General features: G+C 44.1%; 1 protein-coding gene across 1 annotated transcript in view; it reads right to left on the reverse strand.

Annotated features, from left to right (window-relative positions):
* The window catches only part of LOC122946789 (complement factor B-like), an 86,955-nt gene that overhangs the window by 13,173 nt on the left and 52,165 nt on the right, over positions 1–21,617 (reverse strand). The window contains exons 14-17 of the mRNA XM_044306599.1: positions 16,658–16,737; positions 16,129–16,232; positions 14,605–14,737; positions 14,255–14,304 (exon numbers count right to left, since the gene is read on the reverse strand). Coding sequence (XP_044162534.1) covers positions 14,255–14,304; positions 14,605–14,737; positions 16,129–16,232; positions 16,658–16,737 — 367 coding nt within the window. The remainder of the gene's footprint in view (positions 1–14,254; positions 14,305–14,604; positions 14,738–16,128; positions 16,233–16,657; positions 16,738–21,617) is intronic.

Below are 21,617 nucleotides of genomic sequence, written 5' to 3' on the forward strand. Positions count from 1 at the left end.
AAGCACAGAAAAGTCATTTGGAGGGACCACGTGACCGGGAGGCAGATCTCAAGAACGGCTGCACTGTGGAAAGTATGTATGTGAGCAATAATCTTTCCTCCACAGGTTATCTTTTCATAGCCAAAAATAGGTTAAGCCTGGAGAACCCCTTTAAGTCCATGGTGATAAACCATGACCTGTAATGAATCAGTCACACGTCATAATACTGACACACAGTAATTTGACAGCTAACAGAAGGGATTAGCTATAAATCTTGGTGCCCTGCACAGTGATGTAGATGGGGATAAATTACACCTGCCTGTAATACTGATGTCACAGTACCTACAGAATGGATTAACTACGAATGTGGGTGCACTAAAACGTGATGCACATGCAGTGTCGGACTGGGGTACCTAGGGCCCACCAGTAAAATTTATTTTGGGTGCCCACCGTATGGATAGATTCGAATATAATTTAACAAGTTTTTTATATGAGCATAGGCTGGTTGAGGTGCTGTACATTGAATATATGTATGTAGTGCAGTACGTCTACTGTATTATGTGCCACTTGTCCAGGGGGTGGGAGACTAGGGGCCCACCTTGCTCAGGGGCCCACCGGGGGTTTCCCCTGTACCCCTGTGGGCCAGTCCGAGCCTGTGCACATGGCGATACACTCTTCCTTCAGTCTCCATGCAATGTCACTGCAGTTTAAATTCCAAGCCTCTACATTGAGATTGGGCCACCAGGTGGGATGTGTATGATTAGCCACAGCGGGCTGGATATACAAAATTGCGATTCCTGGCAAATCAACTCGGAATGAATCAAATTTCTTGCCAAACTTCATTGAAGTGTCCGAATCGAATTTTTCAAAAATTCACTCATCTCTACTCAAGATCTACCCACAATCCTTGCTGATTTAATAGGGTTGTCCCACAAAAAATATTCTTCATTTTTTAAAACAGCTCCTGAATCTGACTATTTTATAATTGAATACAATTGAAAATGAGTTATGCAATAAAATGTATCTTTATAGCTCCTCCTGCGGTTGTTATTTTTCCCATCTCTCTTTCCACCTCACTGAGGCGAACAGACATGCTCAGCTCCAACTTTCAGCAGCCATATCTTCATAGAAGCTATGAGAGTTACAAGACACTCCACCTGAGCAAGTGCATGCTCCATAAGCTGCCATTCTGAAACAAATCTAGCAGAGCAACTGAAGCAATGAAAGGGGAGAACTCTGGACCCATGTGAGGTACAGCGCTGGTTGTACCTTTGCTATATGATGCCTGAATTTAATTTTTTACATCAACCACAGGATAACCCCTTTATTTTCCTTGTTTCTAAAGTGGACCTCTAGTTCTGGGACAGTTCTTTTGAAAGATGAACATGTGCTATATGTGGGCACTTTAAACTTTTGCTGCTAACTGTCATAATTAGGGTCCATTCACACGTCCGCAAAACACGGACACCTGCAATGTGCGATCCGCAATTTGCGGACCGCACATCACAGACACTGTAATAGAAAATGCCTTTTCTGGTCCTGCAATTGCGGATCCCGAAAATACGGATCCCAAAAAACTGATGTGGATCCCGAAAATGCGGATCCCCAAAAATGCGGATTCGCATCCGTTCCAGCCCCATTGAAAGGGAATGGGTCCGCAAATTGCGGAACGAATGCGGACCCAAATTACGGACTTGTGAATGGACCCTAATGTATTTAATGTCTTGTATTTTCCTAATATCAGGCTGGCATTGTCATTAAATGTATTCACCCCTACTTGGTGCTGGCGCCACATAATATATATATATAACCAGGGGTGTGCTAGCTTCCACAAGGTAGCTGCCTTTCTTTCTTCTGGGCCCTGATCAAGCCTGAAGACAAACCAAGAGTTTAAATGTCCAGCTTAGTCAATGTAAATCAATAGAAAGGATCTGAAAGTCAAAGTATAATGTCCAGCAGTATTGATCCCTTTAAAACGTAACTTTTACTCTACGAATTATAAAATAATACCACCGTAGTGGTTCACCAGTGAAAAAGTGATAAGACAAACAACAATAATCATAGAGTGAACTATTAACATCTCTCACACCTCACTCCTCTTCCCCTATTATTAGAATGCCACAATAAACACTACTATGCCAGATGAGGCTGGCCGTATCTATATATGTATTGAGCGTCGCCCTGCCTGCTGGGCCGCCTTTGCTGATATAATATCCTTATTTACTGTAAGCGATTCGCCTTATGGACCGGATGTGGAGCGACCTTGCGTTCCACAGAACAGGATGTGGCTGCCTTATGCGTTCCACCTGGGAGAGGCGCCGCACGGACCGGAAGTGACGTGATTGTGCGTTCCACGCAACCGGATGCTGTGTCCGATTGCGCTCCACCTGACCCGGCCGGCTCCTAGTGATGGGGGGTACGCCCCTAACTATTGGAGTCTCTACATGTGCATATGGCTCACAGACCGGAAGTGACGCCGGCTGCGACACCTCACCTTTTGGCATAGGCTGATTGCATGCTAATTAGCGCGAACTCGGCACAGCCGGTAAGTGGGTATTTAGGGGAATGAGAGCGAATGTGAATGAGAGGAGGAACAGGACGCTACCAGGACGCAGCTTAAATGTAAGTTTGGACCATCTATTGAGAGTTGATATCATCACAGCATGTAGCGTGTTTCACACTATATTTGACCTTTTGCTCACAGCTTCCTGGGTGAAGTATTGGCCCGTATCATATGGGCCCTTTAGCCTCCTGGTTGCACAGGATATTAAGTAAGTGCTGGTCTAAAGGAGATACAGGGGATATATATATATTATATCCAGCACCTGAACTGAGAATGTGTTTTATCTCTTACAGGTGGGACATATCAAACGGGTCCCTTGGTCCTATGCTTAACATCATCTGCGTCTCTGGTCCTGTTACCTCAACTATATCTTAAGTATCTTTGACTTATCACTCTGATAGTTGTATCTCTGACCATGTATGCCCCCTGATGAACCTAGTAATAGGGGAAACGCGTAGGGGCTTTTGTGGAACCAGCCTGGGAACGCACCGGTTTGATGCCCCAGTGCTTTGTCCCGTATGCTTAAAGGTGACATGTATCTAATTCACCTGTTTATTGTATTGGTCTTTATCCACTATAGTGGCCCTGCGAGTATTTAATTACCAGGGACACATTAATACACCCGTCAGCTTCCTGGGGAGCACATTTTGATATTTTTTGAGAGGAGGGTAAACGCAGGGCAGTCAGCCCAGGAACGAGGACAGGGAGTCTCCACCACCAGGGGACGTCCCTGGGCTGAGGTTATAGCCAGGGTGAGCATAGGGAGAGTATAGTTTTGCCCACTGCTCCCCTCAGCTGCCTTGTGTTCACTCACCCCTCTATAAGTGTATTTACGACTAGCTCCCAGGAACATCTTTGTATTTATGATTATTGTTGTTTGTCTTATCACTTTTTCACTGGTGAACCACTACGGTGGTATTATTTTATAATTCGTAGAGTAAAAGTTACGTTTTAAAGGGATCAATACTGCTGGACATTATACTTTGACTTTCAGATCCTTTCTATTGATTTACATTGACTAAGCTGGACATTTATATTTGTATACATTATGGCAAATTTTTTATCTGGCACATTATTTACCGATGCTTTAATGAAAGAAGCGCAGGACATCTTCTCTGACAGAGAGATTCCGGGACTCAGTACATCAGCCTCCTGTAAACAGGTCTTTTGGGACCTTTATAACAGGTACAAAGACAACATTAAATCTTGGTGGGAGATACGCTGTCTCGAGAGTTACTTGGAACATAAGATAGTCCCTAAAGGACTCCGTCTCCAAGTAAAACCGGCAGAGCGTATTGCGTCATCATCCCTCACAATCAGGTGGGAGGAACAACTGACGCGTAGCTCACTGAATCTTATGCAAATCCTCCTTGATGAGGAGAAATTAATGTTTGATAAAACATCTGCTAGCCTTCAGGAACAAATTGACATCGCCCTCACCTATAAAGACGATCCTGATTTTTCTAGACGGGAAGCTTCCCTCCAAGTGTCCGTTTTTGCGCGATCTCTCTGAATTTAGAGAGAATAGCGCCTATTTAAAACAACCCACCAGTTCCGCACCTTTGGTGTCTGAGGTGTCCACATCTGAGGTGGACTCCTCCGACACTGAACTATCGGTTGGGAACTATAGGGGTAGAGGCACGACACAGAGTGGAAGAAGGGGTAGACGACGATGGCAGAAGGGAGGTACCGGCGGGAGGGGTCGTCCGGGAGGGGCAAATTACTCCACTGGGCCAGTATCTTATCCCTCTGGTTCATCATCTCAACTAGCTGCTGCCTCATCCAACAACTTTCCGTCGCTGCATCCCCCTGTACACGCATCTGCGTCTTTTTTAGAGAAAAGCCAGGTCCCTTACAATCTGCGGGGGGGGGAGCAAAACCGACAGAGCCTGAAGGGTGGGCTACAAGTTATCAACTTAACATCACGGACCCTAAGTGCACTTGAACTTGGGGTACTGAGCAAAGGTCTCTCCTTTGTTCCGACCACCAATTTTTGTTTATTCACGTGGATCAAGGACTTAAATCTGTTTACTAGACGCCTCAAGTGGCATAAATTCTTCAGGGATAATGACAGACAAACGTGTGCCAGATTTGGTTTGAGTGATTGTGATCTGACCTTACTGCAGGCTCTTTGTGAACTGGGAGAGGAAGGTAGCCGGTGTCCAGGACAGGGACCATATACCAATCTTAAACTAACAAGTAGAAAGATGCCCCCACCCATGAACTACGAGTGTGTGGACATCTTCATGCAGATGGTGACGAGTGATCTGGAGAGGTTAGAGGGAGTGTCTCCCCGCCACTTCAATCTGTCTCGAATGGAGATGTCAGCTTTGACTGCCCTGGAGAAAGATAAATCTATAATCATTAAGCCATCTGATAAGGGTGGCAATCTGGTCATCCTTGACCATGTAGCTTATCAGACTATGTGTCTGGACCTCTTGAAGGACAGGGAAGGTTACAGGGTGTTAGATGCAAACCCCCTGGTCCCTTTTCATGAGGACCTGAAGACCATCTTGACTGACGCTCTAGCAGACAGATTGATTTCGGCGGCTGAGTACGACTTTCTCCTTCCGGCTCACTCCACCATCGCTACCTTCTATGGATTACCCAAAATCCATAAGGGGGTTACACCCCTCAAGGGACGCCCCATTGTCTCTGGGGTTAACTCCCTGACCCAGAACTGTGGTATTTACGTCGATCGCGTGCTGAGGGAGTTCGTCGTGTCTTTACCCTCATATACGAGGGACACGATGGACTTCCTCAGCAAGATTGACGCGATCAATGTGGACAAGGACTGCATACTGGCCAGTATAGATGTCGAGTCCCTATATAGCTCAATCCCACACGCCAAAGGGATCTTTGCCACAGATCATTACCTGAAGACGAGGGATATCCACTGCAGAGCACACAACATCTTTGTTCTCAGACTCCTGGAGTTCACTCTGACCCACAATTTCTTCCTCTTTAACTCACGGTTCTACCACCAGCTCAGGGGGACGGCAATGGGGAGCCCCTGTGCCCCCACATATGCCAATCTCTTCCTGGACTGGTGGGAGGACACTTGCGTGTTTCCAGATGCGGTGACTTGGTGGTCTGAGAAGATCACCTTCTGGACACGATATATAGACGACATTTTCGTGATTTGGAAGGGTGGGTCGGAGGAACTCCAGGAGTTTGTGGGGTCCCTTAACTGCAACGATGTTGGGCTGCGGTTCACCTTCGAGTTTGATCATCACTCTATTTCTTTCCTTGATGTACGGATAACCAGGGAGGGAGAAAAACTCACTGCCAACATGTTCAGGAAAGACACCGCGACCAACTCGTTGTTGCATTGGGAGAGCCATCACCCACCACCGCTTAAACGCGGTATACCAAGGGGCCAGTATCTGAGGACCCGGAGAAACTGCTCTGAGGGTAAGGCTTTCCACACTGAGGCCAAGAAGTTACAGATGAGATTCAGGGAGAGGGGTTATCCCCAAACGGTCCTTGGAGGGGCGTTCCGGAACGCTGCAAGTAGGGAACGTATCGAACTCCTTGTCCCCAAACCAAAGGTACAGAGTGGACAACAACCCATACGCCTGATATCTGTATTTGACTGCGCAAACGTGGAAGTAATGTCAGTCCTGAAAAGGTACTGGCCAATTCTCCACATGGACCCTGACCTGAAGGATGTGCTGACGAAGCAACCGAGTGTCACCTATAGGCGGGGGAGGAGTATAAGAGACCGTCCAGTCCACAGCCATTACACCACACCAACTGGAGTTGGTACCTGGCTGGACCGGAAACCCTGCGGGATGTTCAAATGTGGCTCCTGTAAAGCATGTGCGTTTATCTCCACCTCAAAATCGAATATCTGCTCAGTCACTGGTCAAGCCTATGAAATCAGAGATTTCTATAACTGTAGAAGCAAGGGTGCGGTATATTTATGCCAGTGCCCTTGCCCTATGGATTATATAGGCAAAACCATTCAAGAGGTCAGGCGTCGGATCTGTGAGCATGTGAACGACGTGGTGAAGAAAAAGATCACACCCGTCGCGTCACATGTAATTGATATGCATGGCGGCGATCCTAGATGTCTGCGATTTTCGGTCCTGGAAACCATCCCAGTATCACCAAGGGGCGGAGACTGGGACCGTAAAATCCTCAAAAAAGAGTGCGTATGGATTCACCGCTTTAGATCCCAGGCACCACTAGGGATTAATGAGAGACTTACGTTTTCTTGTTTCCTGTGATCCATCCCCGGGGGGGGGCCTCTTTATCTTGATGTACGTCTCTGCTGTCTCTCTGTCTAAAAAATAACGCCACTTCGGTAACTTCACTAATAGCCAAGATAAAAGAATTAGGATACAACTTAAAAGTATCCAGACTGCACATTAGTCATCCAATGTGTTTTAGGTGTTACCTTTATCATAGGAATACACCAAAGTGAAAAGTATAAGAGTGAACTATTAACATCTCTCACACCTCACTCCTCTTCCCCTATTATTAGAATGCCACAATAAACACTACTATGCCAGATGAGGCTGGCCGTATCAATATATGTATTGAGCGTCGCCCTGCCTGCTGGGCCGCCTTTGCTGATATAATATCCTTATTTACTGTAAGCGATTCGCCTTATGGACCGGATGTGGAGCGACCTTGCGTTCCACAGAACAGGATGTGGCTGCCTTATGCGTTCCACCTGGGAGAGGCGCCGCACGGACCGGAAGTGACGTGATTGTGCGTTCCACGCAACCGGATGCTGTGTCCGATTGCGCTCCACCTGACCCGGCCGGCTCCTAGTGATGGGGGGTACGCCCCTAACTATTGGAGGGACGAATCTCTACATGTGCATATGGCTCACAGACCGGAAGTGACGCCGGCTGCGACACCTCACCTTTTGGCATAGGCTGATTGCATGCTAATTAGCGCGAACTCGGCACAGCCGGTAAGTGGGTATTTAGGGGAATGAGAGCGAATGTGAATGAGAGGAGGAACAGGACGCTACCAGGACGCAGCTTAAATGTAAGTTTGGACCATCTATTGAGAGTTGATATCATCACAGCATGTAGCGTGTTTCACACTATATTTGACCTTTTGCTCACAGCTTCCTGGGTGAAGTATTGGCCCGTATCATATGGGCCCTTTAGCCTCCTGGTTGCACAGGATATTAAGTAAGTGCTGGTCTAAAGGAGATACAGGGGATATATATATTATATCCAGCACCTGAACTGAGAATGTGTTTTATCTCTTACAGGTGGGACATATCAAACGGGTCCCTTGGTCCTATGCTTAACATCATCTGCGTCTCTGGTCCTGTTACCTCAACTATATCTTAAGTATCTTTGACTTATCACTCTGATAGTTGTATCTCTGACCATGTATGCCCCCTGATGAACCTAGTAATAGGGGAAACGCGTAGGGGCTTTTGTGGAACCAGCCTGGGAACGCACCGGTTTGATGCCCCAGTGCTTTGTCCCGTATGCTTAAAGGTGACATGTATCTAATTCACCTGTTTATTGTATTGGTCTTTATCCACTATAGTGGCCCTGCGAGTATTTAATTACCAGGGACACATTAATACACCCGTCAGCTTCCTGGGGAGCACATTTTGATATTTTTTGAGAGGAGGGTAAACGCAGGGCAGTCAGCCCAGGAACGAGGACAGGGAGTCTCCACCACCAGGGGACGTCCCTGGGCTGAGGTTATAGCCAGGGTGAGCATAGGGAGAGTATAGTTTTGCCCACTGCTCCCCTCAGCTGCCTTGTGTTCACTCACCCCTCTATAAGTGTATTTATGACTAGCTCCCAGGAACATCTTTGTATTTATGATTATTGTTGTTTGTCTTATCACTTTTTCACTGGTGAACCACTACGGTGGTATTATTTTATAATTCGTAGAGTAAAAGTTACGTTTTAAAGGGATCAATACTGCTGGACATTAAACCAAGAGTTTACTGCAGCCCAGCAGAGGACAATAAGTCTAAGTATGAATATAAAGCAAGTCTAGTGAAGATTAGAGCTGAGTCTAGCCAAGGGACTTCACAAGCACCAGTGACTGGGGGGAACTTAAAGGTACCTGGACACAACTGGATAATTAGTGCGCAGAATTATACTTTTCCACTAAAACGCCTTCTGGGACATAGTGGACCTGAATATTTCAGGAGAGCATCCTGCATGAAATAATGTAGCAGAGAGTTTGCCTGCCACGAGGGAGAACACCCTTATTGGGTTGCTCAATATAAAAGTAAGTAAACCATTATTTTCAGTACCTGAGTGCTAGAAAGTTGACTTAGTGCAAATTTACTCATTCTTTGCCTGTAAAGTAACAGCATTAAGAGAACTCCTCCACTGACAATTGCCAGACTGTCACGGCTGTAAGTGAGCAACAAGAGCCTACACAGTGAATAGCAACTGACCGGACCCAAACTAGGGAGGATAAAGGGTGACCCCTGTCAGACCCTAAAAGCTCTCCCTAAGCTGCTAAGCACATGTCCAGATCCAGAAGGTGGATCGAGACATGCCCGCGTACTTAAGGCTGATGACCACTGAAACCCCTACAATAGTGGAAGGGGCACGGCCACCGGTGCCCTGCTCAGTATATGGACGGAGCCAGTGTCGCCTCGGATCCAGTCAGCAAAGAAACAGAAACACACAATGTCTGAACACTTAACTAAAGGAGCTGCAGCTGCAGTGAAAACAGATCCAAAGTCAGCAGACAATATCCGGAGTACTTGCTTCAGCAGAACACAGATCCAGTGAAAAGATATCACACAGGTGAAGATACTCAAGCGAGAGATACAGCTCAAATGAAAAGTATAATCCGCACCTCTACAAAGGAGGAGGGGTGATTTAAAAGCAGCGAAATCAAACACAGGAGGGACAGCTGGGAGGAAGGAAACAGAAAGTAAAGACCTCATCACAGGGGCGGAGAAACAGGGCAGAGGGAACTCCTCCAAGCTCTAGTAGTGACATCATCACAGGGGTGGAGAAACAGAGCTGTGAGAACGTCTCAAAGCTCTGGTAGTGACACAGACCCATTATAAGTAAATTCCTAGTTAAACCAACATCTGGATTATTGGTTTTGCTGTATTGCTGAACTGTACCAACTGCCCTGAGATGATTGATTCAGTAAATGTTCAACTGTTTCTACTACAACTGACTCCTCATCCTTTCTACTACTCTCAACATTTGCACCATACGGTGCTGGCATCAAGGACACAGGGGCCCAGCCACCAAAGCACCTTAAACCCCTATACCATCAAGGGCACCTCAACTTTCATTTGGCTGGTATTCCCTGCAATAGTGAGTGCTCCGGAGGATTTAGTGCCGTCTTCCCCATCACTGCACGCCGGCCCAGGGAGGCTCTGCTAACCATGAGTAAATGAACTACTACCCCCATCGGCCCACCGTAGCTTCATGTGTTGCCCATTCCGCAGGTTCAGTTGAGCCCATGCAACCAAACGGATCGCTGCATCTGAGTTTAATATTGAAGTGTATAATAAAAAAAAAAATAAAAATCATACTTACGGTACCTCATCCATTTGATCATTAAGAGCCAGATGGCACTATCTTGATTGAAGATCCAGCACAAAAGATTGGCTCAACACTACTGTATAGATACACATATATTTATTTTTTATTTCTACTTTTTTAACCCCTTCAGGACCCTGCCATTTTTCACCTTAAATGGGCTCTCCGGGATAAAAGAAAATGAAAATACTTAAATATTACTTTGTTATAAATATATTCCCAAATACCTTACATTAGTTATAATGGCTCGTTTTGACTGGGGAGCAATCATTAGGGGAAACAAAATGGCCGCTGTCCTATTGGTACACACAGAACCTGTCCACTCACACAGGAGGACTTTTACTTCACAACACTGAGGTAAAGAGCTGCCTCCTCTCTGCTTTTCCTGTCGGGTATTATAATCCTGAATACAGATAAGATCTTTAGCTTAATCTCTGTAGGAATGGAGTTCATGAGCAGATGAGGCTAATGAGCAGCAGCTCTTGTATGCAGTCTCCATTACCACAGCCCCATATTATCACAGTCTGTCCTGTCCGTCCTCTCTGTACTTCATGTCTCCTCATGAACTCCATTCCCACAAAGATTCAGCTAAATATCATATTAAACTGTATTATCCCTGACAAGCAGAGCAGAGAGGAGGATGAGGCAGCTCTTTAGCTCAGTGTGAAGTAACTTTTCATCCTGTGTGACAGGTTTTGTGTGTACTGATAGGACAGTGGCCGTTTTGTTTCTCCTAATCATTGCTCTCCAGACAAAACAAACCATTATAACTAATGAAAGGTGTTTGGGAATATATTTATAATAAAGTTATATTTACGTATTTTCATTTTCTTAATTCCCGGAGAACCCCTTTAAGAACCAGGCCATTTTTTTCAAATCTGACATGTGTCACTTTATGTGGTGATAACTTTAAAATGCTTTTACTTATCCAAGCCATTCTGAGATTGTTTCCGTCACATATTGTACTTCATGACAAAGGTAAATTTGAGTAAAAAAATTTCATTGTTATTTATAAAAAAATAAAAATTTACCAAAAATCTGAAAAAATTAGCAATTTTCAAAATGTTTATTTCTCTGCTTCTAAAACAGATAGTAATACCTCCTTAAATCGTTATTACTTTACATTTCCCATATGTCTACTGGATCATTTTGTGAATGACATTGTTCTTTTTTTGAAGGCTTAGAAGTTTAGAAGCAAATCTTAATTTTTTTTTGAAAATTTCAAAACCCAGTTCAGGTCTGAAGTCACTTTGTGAGGCTTACATAATAGAAACCACCCGTAAATTGCCCCATTTTAGAAACTACACCCCTCAAGGTATTCAAAACTGATTTTACAAACTTTGTTATGCCTTTAGGTGTTCCACAAGAATTAAAGGAAAATGTAGATGAAATTTCAGAATCTCACTTTTTTGGCAGATTTTCCATTTTAATCAATTTTTCCCCCGCTAACAAAGCAATGGTTAACAGCCAAACAAAACTCAATATTTATTACCTTGATTCTGTAGTTTACAGAAACACCCCATATGTGGTCGTAAACAGCTTTATGGGCACACGGCAGGGCGCAGAAAGAAAGGAATGACATATGGTTTTTGAAGGGCAGATTTCACTGGGATAATTTTAAGTTGCCATGTCACATTTGAAGACCCCCTGATGCACCCCTAGAGTAAAAACTCCCAAAAAGTGACTCCATTTTGGAAACTACGGAATAAGGTGACAGTGTTATTGGTACTATTTTAGGGTACATATGATTTTTAGTTGCTCTATATTACAGTTTTTGTGAGGCAAGGTAACAAAAAAATAGCTGTTTTGGCACTGTTTTTTTTTTTTTAACAATGTTCATCTGACAGGTTAGATCAGGAGCTATTTTTATAGAGCAGGTTGTTATGGACGCGACAATACCAAATATTTTTTGGTTGTTTGTTTCAGTTATACATAATAAAGCATTTTTGGAAAAAAATATATTTTTTAGTGTCTCCATATTCTGAAAGCCATAGTTTATTTTTTATTTTTTGGGTGACTGTCTTATGTAGGGTCAAATTTTTTGTGGTATGAGATGACTGGTACTATTTCAGGGTGCATATGACTTTTTGATCGCTTGGTATTACAATAGCTTTTTTGACACAGTTTTTTTTTTATGGTGTTCACCTGTAGTGTTAGTTCATGTGATATTTTTATACAGCAGGTTCTTACGGACACAGCGGTACCTAATATGTATACTTTTTCTATTTATTTAAGTTTTACACAAAAAACATGTTTTAGTGTCTCCATATTCTAAGAGCCATAGTTTCTTTTTATATTTTGGGAGATTGTCTTAGGTAGGGTCTAATTTTTAGCGGGATGAGATGACGGTTTGATTGGTATGTTTTTGAGGTGTGTATGACTTTTTGATCGCTTGTTATTACACTTTTTTTGATGTAAGGTGACAAAAAATGGCTTTTTTGACACCGTTTTTTAAATTTTTTTTAAGGTGTTTACCTGAGGGGTTAGGTCATGTGATATTTTAATAGACCTGGTTGTTACGGACACGGCGATACCTAATATGTCTTCTTTTTTATTTTTTTCACTTTTAACACAATAAAAGCATTTTTGAAACAAAAAAAAATCATGCTTTAGTGTCTCCATATTCTGATAGCCATAGTTTTTTGCCTGATTGTTTTATGTAGGGGCTCTTTTTTTGTGGGACGAGGTGACTGATTGGTACTATTTTGGGGGGCATATGCCTTTTTGATCGCTTGGTGTTGCACTTTTTGTGATGTAGGGTGACAAAAAAATGATTGTTTTAGCACAGTTTTTATTTTATTTTTTCTACGGCGTTCAGGTGAGGGGGTGGATCATGTAATATTTGTGTAAAGCAGGTCGTTAAAGACGCAGTGATACCCAATATGTCTGGTTTTCTTTTTTTTCAATTTTCTTTTTCAATTTTCTGTGTTTTATTTTGGGGATTTTTTTTTTTTACTTGAAACTTTTTTTTATGGAAAACACTTTTTTAAACTTTTTTTTAAACTTTTTATTTTTGCCCCATTCTGGGACTTCAACTTCTGGGGTCTGATCCCCTCTGAAATGCATTGCAATACAACCTGCAATAGCTGTCAGCCTAATCGCTGCATCTCTCAGGCTTCTGTGTTTTCACCAATGCCGGCATATGCAGCAGGGGCCCGGCTGTCAGTGACTGCCGGGTCCGTGCCGCTGATCGGGTGGGCGCAGCTCCTGCACCCGCCCGATCAGCCTTCCGTACATGTACGGCACTGGTCCTTAAGTCACGTCCACCAGCGCCGTACATGTACAGCGAGGGTCCTTAAGGGTTTAGTCACCGTAAGTGACTATAAGAAGCAATCATTTGTATTTTTATCCATTACAGAATACAGCATTTAGTATATTCCAATGAAGTGCTGCCAACTGCAGGCCTGTATTTGAATATACCAGTGATAGGCATCGGAGCCTCAAGCAAACTCCAGCCAGCACCCCTGAGGCCAAGCCTGTCAGCACCCCTGAGGCCAAGCCTGTCAGCACCCCTGAGGCCAAGCCTGTCAGCACCCCTGAGGCCAAGCCTGTCAGCACCCCTGAGGCCAAGCCTGTCAGCACCCCTGAGGCCAAGCCTGCCAGCACCCCTGAGGCCAAGCCTGTCAGCACCCCTGAGGCCAAGCCTGTCAGCACCCCTGAGGCCAAGCCTGCCAGCACCCCTGAGGCCAAGCCAGCACCCCTGAGGCCAAGCCAGCACCCCTGAGTCTTCAGAACTGTAAGTAAATTATATATAAGGGGAGCTTATAATATGAAAGAGACGAATTATGTCTGAACAGACATATAGCGCAAATTCCAGTTTTTGTTTACGTTTTATGTTGCACTGAATTTTCTGCGAAATATATATACATATTTTTTTTTTGCGGGGGTCAGGGGGGGGGGGGGGGTTCGGGGTGGCAGTGGATCTTGGAAGAGTTCCCACACTTTTTTCCCAGGACTTGACCCCTGATGCCCACTCTACCAAAATGAGAGGATCAGGGTGGTTAGCCCTATTCCTTGTCACCCTTTGCCAACCATTTCTTGCTGGTAGCTACAGCCAGAAGTAAAACAATAAAATACATCATACATAACAAAACAATTTACTCTACCCTCAGGTCTGGGGTACTACACATCCAACCTGTGCTGGTGGCTTCCCCTCCATAGACCGTAGGGGCTGCCTCTATGCATGCAGGGAATGCCTTACCTGAATGTAGCGTTGCTTATATTGCACAATAAGAGGACCTCCGCCATCACCTGGAACAAGAAGAAAAGGAGGCTCAGATGTATTTAGCAGCTGGTCTTTGGGTTGCATTAGGCCCTTCAAAAAACGATGACCGAGTATCTCTCAATTCTTAATTGACATCCAGAAGCTCTGGAGTTAGGGAGTCTACCTCTTCCTCAAGCTGCCCTCTTGGTATTCCTCACCCCTTCCCTTTAATGCCGTAGGGAGGTGATGGGGGATTCAGTTGGTAACCATAATACTAAGTTACTGGTGGGTTGTGGTCATGAACACACCTAAAGGAAGTTCTAAGACAAAAGAATATGAATGTTTACCATTGCAGGTTTGTGGATCCATCTGAGGTTCCATTCCCCCCGTACATAAGAAATTGTCAGTCACAGCGTCTCTAATGTCTGGAATATCCTTGAATTTATCAATTTTTTGGGTATCATCTAGACAGGCTTGTCTCTGTGGAGGAGAAGAGAAGTTGCCATTGCAAATGAAAACTCTTGATTGTACAATGCAAAATCTCCACATTTGATAATAATTTCATTTTTAGGTGGCCTAGCGGATCAACCGCCAGCGGAGTGGCTTATTAAGATCGGCGTCTAAAATACCAGTTTTAATAAATGTCCCCCTATATATTTCTCAAAGAAAAGTAAAAAATACTAATAAAATTATATAAGAAAATTATTCATATTGCAAGAACAATTGTTTTTAAAAAGTTTATTTCAAGATTTAGGTACACTAAGCAAAAATGTGCTAGCAGCTGCCACTAGAGGGAGTCTAAGAACTGACTGCATAAAGCGTCATTGAGTTCAGTGTAGCCCATTCTGGCTCCCTCTAGTGGTGGCTGCAGGCAGACAGCATGCTATACTTTCAATCTACGCCTGTCCAGCGGAAATAAAAGCTCTGCGTCACTAAAACAAAACTCGTCCACTGTAAAGATATATAAAAAAAAACAGAACCTTTTTTATTTAGAACTGATTATATTTAAAAAAAAAATGGTGGATAATCCCTTTAAGTCCACTCTTGGATGGCCATAATTCTGGGTTTAAGACCTCAGCACACATGTACAGCTTTACTGAAACACTTTCACATCACCTCTGAATGCTGAATTGCAGAACGGATGCGGATTCATTCATACGTTTGTGTGAATGAGCCCTAATACTCTTAAGGAATCTACTGAAGGATATGTTCACAGACAATATATACAGGCTGAAAAATATGACTAGGGATGAGCGAATAGACTTTGGATGAAACATCCAAAGTCGGTTCGCATAAAACTTTGTTCTAATACTGTACGGAGCAGGAGCTCCGTACAGTATTAGAATGTATTGGCTCCGATGAGCCGAAGTTACTGCTTCGCAAAGTCCCGCGAGACTTTGGGTAATAACTTAAAAAATTAATTTGTACTGTAAAAAAAACTGCTACCTTGGAACCGAAAAGTGCTACCTTGGAACCGAAAATAAGTTCGGGAAATGGTTTTTTTACAGTACAAATTTATTCATGAAGTTATTACGTGAAGTCTTGCGAGACTTCGCAAAGCAGTAACTTTGGCTCATTGGAGCCAATACATTCTAATACTGTACGGAGCTCCTGCTCCGTACAGTATTAGAACAAAGTTTTATGCAAATCTACTTCTGATGTTTTATCCAAAGTCGATTCGCTCATCTGTAAATAGGACCCTAATTTTCAATTTTTCATATTTATTTTGATCTGTTTCTGACGCACTGACTGATCCGTCCAAAATGCGAGCCAAGAGCTAACACTTCTGCAATGCAGGAATTCAAATCAGCGGCATAGAAATCAATAGGATGGGATTTGTGGCCGTATTCAACACAAAACATACTCATTACCTTATTCCCTCGCTTTATCAACACATCCTTCCTCTCCAACGTATTTCTACTTTCCTCCGCAAAAAACATGGCCTTCACCAATTCTGAAGAGAGGATTTCCTTTTCTAGATAATATAAAATGTTATGGGTACAAAGACTTAGTTTTTTTTCCATTTTTTATTTCAGATTACTACGCTTCCATTCTACTCAATTGCACTTTAGACTGTAGACCTAGAGATTTTGTCTGCTGTCACCCACCACTAGGGGGAGCTAACAGAAAACAGATCAATGCAACTCCCATTGAACTCAATGATAAATCTGTCTTCAATTAGGTTCTCCAAGTGGAAGCTATAGATAGCCAGATCTGGATTATTTTACACCAGGGCAGAGAATGCAGAGAATTTGGCTTTGTGTCATGAAAATTAGCATCGATCCCTATAAATATAGTTTAAAATGAATTAGAACATAATATTAGACCTGAAGGTGAAGTCATGTCTATAGCTGGAAGCACACAAATCTACCTTGTTAAATTCTTCCTTCTGACACTCACCGTGATCACTGCATGTTACAGATTTCTTTATTTTCCTTAAAGCCCAGGATGTCCCCGATGTACATGGAAGGCATATGGGTCTGCAGGAAAAGCAAGCAGAGTTACATTTGCTTTCTAATAATTATATTCAAGTTTGAATCTATAAGATTTATCTAGTATCTATACATATGACACTGTCTGAGGCCCGTTCACTACAGACTTTCTCCAGCATGCCAGTAGTGGGCTTCCATCTCTCCTGGAACCATGTAAATGTTGTTGGAAATTGGGTTTTCTAGGAATTATGCAATGGGCAGCCTTCCCCCAGGGCCTTCTATATCGTGACCCAGGTTTAGTAGGAATGCTGAGTGGTATAGTGCGACCTAAAATGTCTCTTTGTGTGTGTCAAGGTGCTCCTACCTGGATACTGCTGGCTCCAGGCTTTGGCTCTGAAGCAATAAATAGGGGGAATAATTAAGGGATTTGAAGAAATAACTTGAGTCCAGACCTTCAGATAAAGTTCAACAGCAGCTTTTTTGGAAAAAAAAAGCGGTCTGGTTTGAGACCTGCACTTATACAAGTAGACAAACAACGTGAGTTTGTGAGCGTTCGCGTGTTTGATTTCCAGTGTGTGTTTGTATTAAGTGTGTGACTTTAGATTACGTGATTAAGTGTATCTTTTTTGAAACTGGAAGACCTGCTATTACTGTCATATAGACATTTTATTACCTCAGTGGATACTAACCTTGGTTCATATATGCTGCTAGCTTTTATTCCTGCACTTTTACCCTAATTTATACATTCACAAGTGTAATTGTTGTTTGATTTTAGACATTAAATACGTACTCCATATGTTAGTGTGCCTAAAAACAATAATAAAATACTAATAGGAGTTTATTATAAACCACCTAATATACCAGAGTCCACAGAAAATCTACTACTAAACGAGAAAGACGAGGCGGCAAATCATAATGAGGTGGTTATTATGGGGGACTTGAACTACCCAGATATAGACTGGGAAACTGAAACTTGTATATCTCATAAAGGAAACAGGTTATTGGCAATAACCAAAGGCAATTACCTCTCCCAACTGGTTCAGGACCCGACTAAAGGGACGGCCATACTGGACTTAGTATTAACCAATAGACCTGACAGATGTCCAGGTTGGGGGACACCTGGGAATAGTGACCATAAAGTAATAACCTTCCAATTGTCATTAAATAGAGTGTTTCTTCAGGGAGGAACAAAAATACCAAACTTCAAAAAAGCTAAATTTTGCCAACTTAGGCTACTTTCACACTAGCGTTCGATCGGATCCGTTCTGAACGGATCCGATCATAATAATGCAGACGGAGGCTCCGTTCAGAACGGATCCGTCTGCATTATTTTTAGCATATAACAGCTAAGTGTGAAAATAGCCTCGGACGGATCCGTCCAGACTTTCAATGTAAAGTCAATGGGGGACGGATCCGCCTGAAAATTGAGCCATATTGTGGCATCTTCAAACGGATCCGTCCCCATTGACTTACATTGTAAGTCTGGGCGGATCCGCACGGATCCGCACGCCTCCGCATGGCCAGGCGGACACCCGAACGCTGCAAGCAGCGTTCAGCTGTCCGCCTGTCCGTGCGGAGGCGAGCGGAGCGGAGGCTGAACGCCGCCAGACTGATGCAGTCTGAGCGGATCCGCTCCATTCAGACTGCATCAGGGCTGGACGGCTGCGTTCGGGTCCGCTCGTGAGCTCCTTCAAACGGAGCTCACGAGCGGACCGACGAACACTAGTGTGAAAGTAGCCTAAGAGAGGCCATAGGCCTAACTAACTGGGACAAAGTCCTCAAAGATAAAAAATACAGCCACAAGATAACATTCTTCTAGAAGAACCAAGATAACTTGGTTCTTCTAGAAGAATGGGAGATTCTCTTTGAGGAGTATCTTCAGGCTGACGTTGGGCTGGTGCTTGTCCAACTGGAAGAAGGAAAATGATCAAAGGCTTTGGGAACCAATGTAGATTATCTGAATCAAATAGTTGTTTCTCAAGTGGCACTGGTGATTGGACAGGAGTAGATGGTTCTATTTTTTCAGGTTGTTGTTCTGGAACATTTTCTTTCAGGCACAGTTTTAACTGTTTCTGGTATACTACTTGCGGTGTTCTTTAATGATTTCATAGATGTCTATTCCAGGATGTGGAATTGCTGTTATAGTGTATGGCTATCTTTCCCATTTACTGTCCAATTTGCTGGTACTTTGATTATTCTTTAGCCATACATGATCACCAACTTTGGTAGTTTAGTCATAGTCTCTTTGCTGTTTTTGGCATGCATTCGCCATATAGATCTGAACAGTTTCATGAGTGTCTTATAGGTGTTTTTGATGTTCACTTACTTATCTATGGCATCAGGGGAATGGATATATAGCATCAGGACCTGATGCATTTAAAGTGAGGTCTGCTGGTAGTCTACATTTGCGGCCAAACTTGAGGTAGTATCATATGTAACCAGTAGAACAATGGATTGTGTTGTTGTAGAGGTACACACGTTTAGTTAGCAAGGTCAGCTAATCATGTCAGGTGGTACAGCTCTCAGCATCTCAATGAGAGTGTGGTTAATCTTTTAACAAAGACCTTTTCCTTGAGTGTGGTAAGCTGTTTGAGTTTATGGCAGCTGTGAAGTGAACATAATTATTGGAATAGTTGAGACTAAAAGGCAGATCTTTTAGCCTAGTCTGTAAGGATCTTATTATGGCATCTATATGGCAATATAAAGGTCTTACAGAATACATATGCAGTAGTCTTGGCTGTTGAAGGGGTTGTCCGGGATCAAGATAAAAAAAACCAAAACAGTTAAATCACTATTAATAGCGGTTTGAAGGTCCCCCCAGATGTTTTTAGGTATTTTTACACTTCAGCAGGGCTCCTACAGTCCCCCACTGATTGGTTACCTCTCTGTTTGTGTGCGGTAACTTACTGCCTCGATGCTTTCTGGGTCCCAGCGCAGCGCAGCATCGCGTTGTTTCGAGTGTGTGCCTGCTCCTCCGTGCAGCCACCCCCCCTAAATCATATGCCGCCTCCTGCCGCAACTATTCCTCCGCCTTAGTCACGCCCCTAAATGCCTCCTTCCTTGCTAAGAATGCGCCCTGCCCAGTGACGTCACCGGACCAAAGGAACGTGGCTTAGCGGGGTCTGTTGCCGCCTAGTTACTGCCCCTCCATGCGCTTAGAATAATTAGAGGCTGACTGTGACGTCACCGGGCTCCTTGCAAAGTGGAAGAAGAGGCTTCGCTATGCAGAAAGGAACCCGGTACGTCACTGATGGTGATAGAAACTGCACTTCCGGCTGAAAATTTGTGAAGTGAAAAAGGGCCATCAGAAATGTCTGGTAAGGGAAGGACAGGCATGAATGTAATATTTAGGGGACCATTGTACATGTACACCCATGTCCCCAATCCCGGACAACCCCTTTTAAGTCTTTTACAGGTACAGCAGCTACAAAGTTGGTGTAATAATAGCTTATGGTCATGGCGTAGGTGTATCCTGACCACCTTGATTCTAGATTGATATGGTCATTGGCTACTATCTCCAAAGGAGCATTGGTTGTAGTGGACCTGTCAGATCATGCTTTTTATTTCTTCCAAGAGCACAAGTGGAGGATTTTGAACACCAGTTTTTAATGTCTCCTTTCATTCCAATCAAATAGAATCTTTGGTGTATGGTAGCTTCAGTCTTTTGTACCTCAAAGTGTCCTGATCTGTCATGATACATTTCTTGGACTACTCTGGCCTTTCAATGTGGTACAATAATTTGATATAGCCAATAACTGGTATTAGGGTCTAGCGCAGGGGCGGACATACCGCATGTGCAGCCGGTTCGGTTGCACAGGGGCCCAGAGCAGGAGGGGGCCCCTTCTTACCGGCTGCAGGGGGGAGATAAGAAACTCCCAGGGCCGTCATTAAAGTGGGGCAAAGGCAGCTGCCCCGGGCCCAGTTGTTCCTAGGGGGCCCAAGCAGGGGCGTACAGGCCTGGCGGGGGAGGGGGCCCGCTGCACTCTCATGTAATGGGAGCGCTCTGACCGGGCCCAGCATGAAGTACAGTGAGAATGCCGGGCCCAGTCAGAGCGCTCTTCAAACAGGTGGCACAGAGGCAAGGAGGAGGGGGAGCACTCACCCTGCCCGGCAGTTCTCGTCACTGTCAGGCTGTTAGTTTCTATAGTGGAGCAGGGAGACCTCTCTGCTCCCTGCTTCACTGATATTCAGAGCTCAGGCTCTCCCCCTGCTGGCCGCACATTGCACTGCTGGCTGTGGGCGGAGCGCTGAAGGCCCGGGAATCCGCCTCCAGCACAGCCAGCAGCACGATGTGAGTGTGGGAGCCTGTCATCAGGGAAGAAGATAAGTATTATTTTTTTTTTTTTCCCCCCATAAAGCTGCAAACAGGAGGCAACCACTAAAGTGAGGGGGCACAAAAGAGCCACTGTGAGGGGCACATATCTGGGTAAAACAACTACTGTGAGGGAGCACAGATATATAGGCATAACTACTATGAGGGGCACATATCTGGCATAACTATGGGGACTGGGCACATATCTAGCATAACTACTGTGAGGAGCACATATTTGGCAAAACTGTTATAAGGCAGCTTATATCTGGCGTAACTATGGGCATTGGGCACATATTTGGCATAACCTCTGTGAGGGGCACATCTGGCATAACTGCTGTAAGGGGGCTCATATCTGGCATAACTAGGGGCACATATCTGGCATAACTGCTGTGAGGGAGGCACTTATCTGGCCATATTGACTGAGGGGGCACATATCTGGGCATAACTACTGAGGAGGCACATATCTGGGCATAACTACTGAGGAGGCACATATCTGGCTATAAATACTGTGAGGGGCACATATCTTGCATAATGACTGTGATGGGGCACATATCTGGCATAACTGCTGTGAGAGAGGCACATATCTAGCATAACCACTGTAAGGGAGGCACATATC

Source organism: Bufo gargarizans, chromosome 9, assembly GCF_014858855.1.
Source record: "Bufo gargarizans isolate SCDJY-AF-19 chromosome 9, ASM1485885v1, whole genome shotgun sequence".
NCBI lineage: Eukaryota > Metazoa > Chordata > Amphibia > Anura > Bufonidae > Bufo > Bufo gargarizans.